Source organism: Rhincodon typus, chromosome 32, assembly GCF_021869965.1.
Source record: "Rhincodon typus isolate 14 chromosome 32, sRhiTyp1.1, whole genome shotgun sequence".
NCBI classification, from domain to species: Eukaryota; Metazoa; Chordata; class Chondrichthyes; order Orectolobiformes; family Rhincodontidae; genus Rhincodon; species Rhincodon typus.
The window spans coordinates 9995312-10006810 of record NC_063363.1 but is presented as its reverse complement, the minus strand read 5'-3'; the positions used below and the strand labels follow the sequence as shown (position 1 = coordinate 10006810).

The window sequence follows — 11499 nt, the reverse complement described above, 5'->3', positions numbered from 1 at the left end:
CAGGCAGCATCTATGTAGAGAAGGAGCTACCATTTGGATTAATGATGTCATTGGAACATACTATTAATAATTTGCTGAGTTTGCATTCTGCTGGAACCACTTCAGACCTCATCACACAGCAATCCATCATATATGTAAGATCTGATTTCCAGAGGAGAGGCAAGCCATTATCTACATGGACTTTAGCAAGGCCTTCGACAAGGTCTAATGTATTTTTTTAATGTAGTATCCCTACAGTGTGGAAACTGGCCATTCAGCCCAACAAGTCCACACTGACTCACTGAAGTGCATCCCACCCAGATGCCTCTTTCCCCCCCCCGCCAAAAAAAAAAATTCCCTGTAACCTTATATTTCCCATGGCTAATTCACCTAGCCTGTAAATCCCTGGACACTATGGTAAATTTAGTATAGCCAGTCCACCTAACCTGCACACCTTTGTACTGTGAGAAGAAACTGGAGCACCTGGAGGAAACCCATTCAGACACTGGGAGAATGTGCAGACTCCACACAGACGTTTGCCTGAGGCTGGAACAGAACCTGGGTCCTGCATAGTAGACTGGTTACCAAGGTCATATCACATGGGATCCTGGGAATTCTAGCTAATTGGATACAAAATTGGCAGGAGACAGGATGGTGGGAGAGGGTTGTCATTCCGAATGGAGGCCTGTGACCAATGGTGAGCCGCAAGGATCATTGCTGGGTCTATTGTTTGTCATTTATATAAATAATTTTGATGAGAATGTAGGAGGCATGCTTAATAATTTTGTGCATCTCACCAGAATTGGTGACTGTGAAAAGGTTACCTAAGAGTACAACAAGATCTTGATCAATTGGGCAAGTGAGCTGAGGAATGGCAGATGGAGTTTAATTCAGATAAAAATGAGGTTTTGCATTTTGGTAAGACAAACCAGGGCAGGACTCACACAGTTAATGGTAGGGACCTAGGGAGTATTGAGGATCAGAGAGTCCTAGGGGTGCAGGTACATAGTTCCTTGAACGTAGCATCACCAGTAGACGGGGATGGCGAAGAAGGTGTTTGGCATGCTTGCTTGGTTGGAACATTGAGTACAGGAGTTGGGATGTCATGCTATGGCAGTACAAGACTTTGGTAAGGCCACATTTGGAGTACTGCATACAATTCTGGTTGCCCTATAATATGGAAAGTGTGCAGAAAAATCTACAAGGATGTTACTGGAAGGTTTGAGTTAAAAGGAGAGGCTGGATAGGATGGGACTCTTTTCCTGGAGTGTAGGAGGCTGAGGAGTGATCTTTTAGAGGTTTACAAAATCAGGAGAGGCATAGATAAGGTGAATAGCTAAGGTCTTTCCCCAGGGTAGGGGAGTCCAAAACTAGAGGGCATAATTTTAAGGTGAGAGGGGAAAGATTTAAGGGACCTGAGGGGCAACTTTTTCGCGCAGAGGGTGGTGCGTATATGGAACAAGCTGCCAGAGCAAGTGGTAGAGGTAGGTGCAATTACAAGATTTGAGAAACATTTAGCCAGGTACATTGATAGGAAAGGTTTAGAGGGATATAGTCTAAATGCAGATAAATGGGAGGAGTTCAGTTTGGTCAGCATGGACGAGTTGGACTGAAGGGTCTATTTCAGTGTTTATGACACTGAGACTGTAAGAGTATGTGTCTTTTTTTATCAATGCAGTGTTCAACTGGCTATGATTTCAGATAACCCTAGCAAAACTAAAGTGACTTGGGGTCAAAGAGAAACAGCTTTTTGAGTCATGCTTAATGCAAAGGAAGATAGTGTGAAAGTTAGAGCTCAGTCATCACAGCCCCAGGATATTGTTAAAAGAGCTTTTCAGGGAAGTGACCTTAGCTCAACCATCTTGAACTGCTTCGTCAATAACCTTCCCTCCATGATAAGGTCAGGGGTGAGGCTGTTCATAAAAAGTTCCATAGTGTTAAACTTCATTGACAACTCCCGTAATTTTAAAAAAGTTCCTTGCCAGATTGCAACAGAAACTAGATAAAATCCAGGCTTGGGCTGACAAAAGGCAGGTAACATGCAAATCTCTTCAAGTGCCGCGAAATACAATTTGCAATAAGAGAAAGTCCAGCAACATCCACTTGCTGTTCACTGGCACCCTTCATCAACGTTCTTATTGTTTATATTGATTAAAAACTGAAGTTGAGTTGATTTATCCATGTAATGGCTACAAGAGTGGTTTGAGGCTGATCACTGTCTCATATATTAATCTCTCAAAGACACTCTGCCATGTGAAAGGCTCAAATTAAGAATGTGATGGAATACCCTTGTCTGGTTGGGTGCAGCTGCAAGAAAATTGATGTCATTCAGATCAGAGCAGTTCACTTTTGGTCCATTTGCCACTGGACTCAATATCTGGCTTATTTTGGCTACACTGTGTTCAAATCACAGGATATAACGCAGCCACTAGGGGCTCTTGTGGCCCAGGTTCAAGTCCCACCTGCTCCACGTGTGTTGTAACAGATGAATCAGCCACTTAAAAAAAGCTACTTCAACAACATGCTTGTTTGCTATAACCCTCCAACTGAGAAACCTACAATTTCCAAGACCTCAAAGTAGCACTTTCTTCTGATTTGGGAAATATATTACTGTTTCTTCATAATTGCTCGTTAAACACTTTTGCATTTTATCCTGGAACTATCGTGGGAGCATCGTCACATCGTGTTTCAAGGGTGAAGCCCACCACTTTCTCGAGACACTAATGAATTGGCAATTAATACAACCATCCCTGGGTCATCAACACCTGAAACACTAACATTCAGTTATTATTTTGCATATGGAATTGGTGTGGATATACAACTTAAAACTGACTAATAGAACATTAAGTCATCTATTTGGCACCACTGTAGCCGCCTTTTGAGTTGAAAGTACATACTACTCTCTGAGAATGCACATTGTTCTTGGTAGGTGGCCACTTCCTTTTGCTGCAAATATTGCTCTTGAACAGTGACCAGGAGGTATGAGAGCCCAGCTAGGTAAAAGAACCATTCAGTTTTCCCTTTGTACGCTGAATAGAACTGTCTGAACTCTGATGTCTCACTGTGTTATGGCTGCAACCTGAGTAGGACGTTGAATCTGTACACACATCATCAGTTTCTTGCTCCGTACTGTTCATTATAGCACACACATTGCTGTAGTCTTGAGCTTGAATTTTACTGATATTTGCCATTTCTGAAATATGTTACCAGTGTGAATGATTTGCTTCCCAACAAAACTTTACCATGGCAGATTTTTTCCATCTCCCTGACATTAAATTTTGTTTTGTGTTGAAACAAAAATAGTTGCAAAATGAATCTGTTCATCTGTGGTGTTGGCTCAGGGAGATGACAGAATGGTGGTAGGGTGTTTGGAGAGACCAAAATAAAGAGAAAAATAGCTTTAAAATTAACATTTTGGCTTGATAAATTTCTAACAATTACCTGAAATTTATACGTAGAATCACAGTGATGCAACATGGAAATAGGCCGTAGAGTCATACAGCATGAAAACAGACCCTTGGGTCCAACCAGTCAACGCCAACCATATTTGCAAATTAAACTAGTCCCACTTACCTGCTCTTGGCCCATATCGCTTCCAACCTTTCCTATTCGTGAAGTTATCTAAATGTCTTTTAAACTTTGTAACTGTTCCTGCATCCACCATTTCCTCTGGCAGTTCATTCCACACACTAACGACTGTCTGCGTAAAAGTGTTGCCCCACATGTCCTTTTTTAAATCTTTCTCCTCTCGCCTTTAAAATCATGATTCCTAGTTTTCAGCTCCCCCACCACAGCGAAAAGACACTTGTCAGTAACCTTATCTATGCCCTCATGATTTTATAAATCTCAATAAGGTTACCCTCAACCTCCTACGCTCTAGTGAAAAAAGTCCCAGCCTTTCCAGTCTATTTTTATATCTCAATTCCTCCATTCCCAGCAACATCCTGGTAAGTCTTTTCTGAACCCTGTCCAGTTTAATGATATCCTTCCTATATCAGGGTGACCAGAACTGGACACTGTATTCCAGTGAAGGGTTCACCAATGTCCTCTACAACCCAAACATGATGTCCCAACTCCTGTACTCAAACATCTGAGCAATAAAGGCAAGCGTGCTAAATGCCTTCCTAACCACCCTTTATATTTGTGATGCAAATTTGAAAGAATTATGTACCTGATTCCCCAGGTCTTTCTGTTCTGCAACACTACCCAGGACCCTACCATTAATTCTGTACGTTCTGTCCTTGTTTGTATTACCAAAATGCAAGACCTCACATTTATCCAAATTAAACTCCAACTGCCATTCTTCTGCCCATTGACCTGGTTGATCAAGATCTCTTTGTACTCTTGGTAACCGTCTTCACTGTCCACTATACCACCAATTTTGGTATCATCTTCAAACTTACTAACCGTGCCTCTAATGTTCTCATCCAAATCGTTTATATAAATGATGAACAAAAGTGGACCCAGTGCTGACGCTTGTGGACCGCTGCTGGTCATAGGCTTCCAGTCCAAAAAACAACTTTCACCAACCTACCATAAAGTCAATTTTGTATTGAATTGGAAAGCTCATCTTGAATCTTATGTGATCTAACTTTACTAATTAGTCTACCATGCAAATCCTTGTCAAAGGCTTTACTAAAGTCCAAGTAAATGTCTACTGCTCTGCCGTCATCAATCTTTTTGGTTACTTCATTAAAAACTTCAATCACTATTTTCCTCACATGCTCACATTCCTCAAATTCATGCTGACTACCTCTAATCATTCCTTGCACCACCAAATGCATGAAAATCCTACCTTTCAGAATCACCTCCAACAACTTACTACCACCGATGTCAGACTCGCAGGTCTATGGTTCCCAGACTTCTCCTTATAGACTTTCTTAAACAATGGCGCAACATTAGCTACCCTCCAGCCCCGGAACTTCACCTGTGTTTATAGATGATAGAAGTATTTCTGCTACGGGCCCTGCAATTTCCTCCCTAACTTCCCACAACATCTGGATACACTTGATCAGGTCCTGGAGATTTATCTACCTTTTATGTTTTTTCTGACCTTCAGGACTACTGCTTCTGTAATGTGAACTGTTTTCAAAACATCAATATTTATTTCCTGGAGTTCTCCAGCCTCCATTTCTTTCTCAACAGCAATTTCTCTTGAAAATAGTTTTTGAAGCTTGCTTCTACAGTGAATGGATTTTGTGCACTAATGGACTTCTGTTTATTTTGAATTGTTTGTGACCCAGCATGATTAATCAGGGGAGCTCAGAGATTTGTTAATGTGTATGGAATCTTTTTTCTATTGAGACACCTTTAGTGTTCATTTATGACTTTGAATGAATTAGTTACTGGAAGATCACGGAACAGGATGGCTGTATGTAGCAATGCTCCTGAGAAGGGAATGATAGATTTAGTGAATTAGATCACCTTGGAGTTAAAAGTTAGGTTTGGCCTAGACCAGAGTATTGGGGGAAAAAAGCCATGAAGTGGATATTTAAGCTGAGCACATTGAAGCTCAAGTATGTGGTAGCTCCAGGTAAAAGATAGCGCTGTTTCAGTCTAAAAGTTTGACTTACAAGTCACTTAAACTTACAGAAGTGTTAGGTACACGAGTTCTGGTGCGAGCATTATGTGAGCTTTGAGAAAGGTACCAGGAGAAGTGTTTTGGAATAATACAAAAACTTTTGTTGCCTTTCACTTTGTAAAGGAGTGTTTTCCCTTTGGCATAACTTGTCCATGTCGACCAGGTTTCCTCAACTGAACTAGCCCCATGGGCCTGTGTTTGGCCCATATCCTTCTAAACCTTTCCTACCCATGTACCTTCCAAATGTCTTTTAAATGTTATAAATGTACCTGTCTCCACCACTTCGTCTGGCAGTCATTCCATATAAACATCACCCCTTAGGTCATTTTTAAATCTTTCCCTTCTCACCTTAAACCTGTGCTGTCTAAGACTCCCCTACCCTGGGGAAAAGACCTTTATAGCTGGTCACCTTATCTAAGCCCCTCATGGTTTTATAAACCCCTTGTATAAATAGGTCTGTACTTTTTGAAAATATCACCAAAATGTGTTCTGTTTTGCCAAAAATTGTCACATTTCAGCTCTTAGGTTTTTTTATTTCATGTTTCTCATGTTCTCCTCTTTCTTCTCCAACCTTTCAAACCCATAGATCATCTCGTAGCCCATGGACGAATGGCGGAGAAAGAAGCCCGAAAGAAATTCAAACAGATTGTTGCAGCGGTCCATTTTTGCCACTGTCGAAACATTGTACATCGAGACCTGAAAGCTGAAAACTTGCTTCTAGACGCTAACCTTAACATAAAGATAGCAGGTATGTTGATATTAATTTTGCAGTTTTTAAAAGTACTACATTTCATAACACGTGGTTTTGCTTTGCCTGGGTTGAAGGCTTCGAGAGATAATCATATGTATGGGAGGGAATATGGCATTGGATAAATTGTGGTCATCTTAGAATACAGGTGGCAAATTGCCCGATGTTTGTATCATCTGATTTTCTTTAATTTGGACATCAGTATTGCTTTTCAGCACTACTGTTTGATGTGATAGAACAAAGAGATGCCGATTTTAAGTGCCTGCCTTTTACATGGTGTTGCCACATAAAGAGGGAAAATTGGAGGTATGTAGTCATACAGGGTAATGAGCAAAGTCCTTTTTCTTTCAGAAAGTAGAACCTATCATCTTAAAAGAGGGACTAACATCAGTATAATATAAGAACAGGCAATAATGAGACATCCAGGTCACACTACTCTGGTGTTCAATATTGCACATCCACATTTTGAGTTTCCTTACTATCTTTTTGGCTGCTGAAAATCCTTTAGCATCTTAGAGAGAACCCTCTAGCTCAGTCTTTGGATCCTTTTATCTGTCTTCATGTCACTGATTTTGCGATGTTTTAGTGTTGAGGATACATGTTTTTATTTATGGGCTGTGTGAAAAACTGGAATATATAGAAATGTGTGGATATTTTCTGGACTGAAAGGGGTCTTTACTATGTGGTTTCTTGGAAATAAAGTCAACAGTTTAATGTGTACAATAGTTTACTTTCTGTTTACAGAAAGTCAAGAGACTTAGGTGAGAAAGTAAAACAATCTTTTAGAAAAATGTGAGATGGGGTTTATGGCCCAAAGACTATGTGAGTCTTTGGGCAAATTATTACCTAGCAACCCTTCTGCATTTGGCTTCCATTTTACAGACCTAAGTGGCCAATAATGAAGGAAACCACAGGAGCTGCAAGTCTCTCTCTTTCTTTCAGCAGTAGTTTCTGGGAACCTGATATATATCAGTATTTCTGAATACCTTTGAACCCTGTAAAACTGAAGTGTGGTCACTTCCCAAAGACTCAGATCCAGTGATATTTCAATTTGAACTTCCATCAATCAGCAGCTGTCAGCAGTTTGATTTTGTTGACAAACACCTGGTGAATTGTGAAGAGTTATCAAATTCTCTCCTTTGTTTACGGATCCTTGGCCAACAGGGAGTGCTTTTTATTTTGTCTTTCTTTTTATGTATCTTCTCAGCAGAGACAGTTGATGTTTGTGTTGTGTGATTATGTCTGCGTTTGGAATTAAGGGGATATAGTTCTAGTTACGGTTTATAGTTTAGATGTTAATCAGTGTCTACCTTTTCGTCTTAAGAGTAAATTTGATGTTGTGTTGCAATAAACAGATTTGGTGAGTTGACCTCAGAAAATTCTGTAACATTTTAGGAACTCAAATTTCCTACGTTATTGCTTGACTTCCTAGCAATAAATCGCAACCTTTATGCTCTGCTATGGAACCTTTTCAGGCTGCATGTTATTGATTAAATTAACAGTGGTTTGCAGGTGAGGAATTCTGTCTGAACAAGAAGTATTTTCACTACAAGGTCAGAAATATTCTGCTTATCATTATAGGAACATTGGAACAGGAGTAGGCCATTGAGCCTGTCAAGGCTGTCCTGCCATTTGGTTAAATTATGGCTGATTGTCTACTTCAATGCCACTTTTCCACTCCATACCTATAGCTCTTGATGTCATTAATCTCCAGAAATTTATCAATGTCATTCTTGTACATGTTCAACGAATGAGCTTTAGCAACCCCGAAGGTAGAGAATTCTGTAGATTCATCATCCTCTGAGTGAAGAAATTTCTCATCATATCTGTCTTAGATGGCCTACCACTTATCCTGAGATTAGGTCACCTGGCTTTAGACATATCTATCAGGGAAAATACCTGATCAACATATACTTTATTATAATCCCTAAGACTTTTGTAAATTTTACTGAAGTTACCCCTCATTCTTCAAAATTGTAGAGAATACAGACCAGGTCCTGTCATGCTGTCTTCATTATTCCAAAACATACAAAAAACCAAGGGTAAAGGGGAGCGATGAAATAAGTACAGTAACTATCACTCGATTTAAAAAAACATACTAGAGCAACTAATGGGGTTAAAGTCCCTTGGCCTGATATATCAGAGGAAGAAAGTAGCTACAAAGGTAGTGGATGCTCTGGTCGTCATCTTCCTACAATCCTCAGATTTTGGAAAAGTCCCACAGGATTAAAGAACTGCCAGTGTAACCCCCTTATTCAAAAAGGAAGGAGACAATACACCGCTATCAATTGGCCAGTTAGCTCAATGACTGTACTTGGGGAAATTGTTAAGAGTTTATTATAAAGGATGTAATACCAGAGCATTTAGAAATACATAATTAAACAGAGTCAGCATGACTTCATGAATGGGAAATCATGACTGATAAATTTATTAGAATTCTTTGAGATAGTAACAAGCAGGATAAATAAGGGGAACTGGTAGGTATAATATATTTGGATTTCCAAAGGTGATTGATGAGGTACCGCACAAGACTATTTGATATGAGCCCTTGCTGTTGTGGGTAATATATTAGCATGGATAGACAATTGGCCAACTAAGAAGGCAGTGTTGGGGTAAGGGGCACATTTTCAGTGGAGTGTTAAGGGGCTCAGTGCTACAGCTACAGTGCTGATTTACAATATATACTAATGACTTGCATAAAGAAAGTGAATGTATAAGTTGGTAGGAAGGCAGTTAGTGAGGGTGATAAAAAGCGTATGCAGAGGGATATAGACAAGTTAAGTGAGTAGACAAAAACTTAGCAAATGGAATGTAATTGTGGAAAATGAGAGGTTATGCTCTTTGGCAGGAAGGAAAAAGGAGAGAGACTGCAGAAAGCTGCAGCACAGAGGGATTTCTTGTGCATTAATCAAAAGATTCTAGCACACAAGTTCAGTTGGTAATTGGGAAAGCAAGTGGAATGTTGGCCTTTATTTCAAAGGGAATGGAGGATTAAAATAGGGAAGCCTTGCTAAAACTTTACAAGACAGTAGTCAGACCCCAGCTGGAATACTGTGAACAGTTTGGTCCCCCTATCTAAGGAAATATATACCGGCTTTGGCAGCAGTCAGGAAAAGGTTTGCTAGGTTCGTCCTGAGTATGGAGGGATTTTCTTATGGGGAGAGATTGAGTACTTTGAGCCAATACTCATTGTAGAATGTATATTGAAGAATGAGAAGCAACCTTAATGAAACATGTAAGGTTCTTTTCGGGGCTAAAAAGGGAAGATTCTGAGGGCTTGTTTCCACATGAGAGAGTCCAGGACCAGAGAGTATAATCTAACGCAGTAATGACAGATGAGGAGAAATTTTCTTCTTTCAGAGAGTGGTGAATCTGTGGATTTTTAAAAAAAAACTACAGAGGTCTGTAGAGGCTGGGTTGTTAAACATGGACGTATTTTAAAGCAACAAGGGATGAAGGATTCTGGTTTAATTCTAAGGAAGTGGAACTGATGATTATCGCATCAGCCATGATTTCATTGAATGGTGGAGCAGTCTTGATGGCAGAATGGTCTACTTCTGCTTTTATGTCTTATGATCTAACACAATCTTACCTTTCCAGGGATTAATCTGAGAACCTTTGTTGAATTCCCTCTATGGCAAATCCCTCCTTAGATCAGGAGACCAAAACTATACCCAATACTCCAAGTGAGGCGTCAGCAAAATATCTTTATACCTGTACTCAAATCCTCCTGCCGTGAAGGCAACGTACCATTTTCTTTGCTGATTGCTTGCTGCATCTGCATGTTAACTTGTAGTGATTCAAGAGTAATGGCATTCAGGCCCCTTTAAAAATCTGTACTTGCCAACCTCTCACCATTTAAGAAATATTCTGCCTTTCTATTTTTTTTTCTTAGAAAATTATTAATTTCATATCAAGTTACAAATATTCTATGTGCCATGTTCGGTCCCATTCATTTAGCTTGTCCAAGACATCCTGATGTCTCCTTCCATCCTCCTCACAATTTACTTTCCCACCTAGTTTGGGAACATCATCAGCAAATTCCAAAATATTACAATGGTTTCCATGTCCAAATTATTTATGTCAATTGATAACAGTGGCTGTAAAATAGACCATAATTCTGAAAAATAAGGGCACTTTCTTTTTCAAGGAGGAGTAAATGAAAGTAGCTTATTTCTCAGTTTTTCTACTCAATAGCATTACTTATAGGGTGAAACTTGCTATAAGTTTACTGTCCTAGTATTTATTTTTGAATCTTTGTTTCCAGGACTTCTGGGTCAAATCATTGTGTGTTTACTGTGTAACAGTGCTGACTGCTTGCTGTCTCCAAATCTCATGTTGCCAACTTTAGTAATGTTGGCTCCTGTTGTTAGTCTCCTTTTGAGTAAATTTTGCCAGAAGTAAGATTTGTCAAAAAGCTTTGAAATTCCCCCCTGTTTTTATGTTGTTTAAATGTAAAATAGGTCTCCTGTAAACAAATATTGCAATGCATTCCATATTTGTCTACACTTCTTCAGAAATAGGATAATTTTAATGTGACAAATGGAATTACAACCAGTTACCTAGAGCAGACATATCTATTAAATTGTAGAACACAACACCTCTACTCTAAAGAAAGCGAGGTCCAGATCAATTATTAGCTAATTGGAATGGTGGAACAGGCTTAGTGGAGCAGAGGGTTGTATGAGAAGGATGGTTGCCTGCTATTTCATTTTTCAATTCATCAAAAATCTTTATTCACTAATTTAGTTCAGAGACTAATGTTGCCTTTGTTATGCATTTACTGCTGCAATATATCAGTGGCCATATAATGTGGGAACCATGGTTAAACTGCCCACTTATGCTACCACAAAGTGAGTGATAAAAGCGTATTGTTGGATTCATTTCCTATTTGGAGCATGGATTTCCAGTCTCTAGCTCAGATCTTTATTCTCCAGTTGGGAAGCAGTGATAAAACAAGTAGTTGCCAATTTTATTTTTTAAAAATAAGCTTCACACCAATGGTTATAAAGGGAGACAATCATCCCTTGAAGGTGTTCTCACTTCCTCCAATTCTGATCTGTGCTAGCATCATTTCACCATCTGTGGAACTAGTTTTGGCATAGTTTCAGTGAGAGAGGTGCAGTATGGATACAGCATATGGGTGAAGATGTATGTTTGAGCATTGTCATTATTTTGTTGTGCATTTCTG

General features: G+C 39.5%; 1 protein-coding gene across 1 annotated transcript in view; it reads left to right on the top strand.

Moving 5' to 3' along the window:
- Positions 1 to 6151: 6151 nt before the first annotated feature.
- The window catches only part of sik3 (SIK family kinase 3), a 115416-nt gene continuing 110068 nt past the window's right edge, over positions 6152 to 11499 (top strand). Inside the window, 1 exon segment of the mRNA XM_048615472.1 lies at positions 6152 to 6308. Coding sequence (XP_048471429.1) covers positions 6170 to 6308 — 139 coding nt within the window. The 5' untranslated portion in view covers positions 6152 to 6169.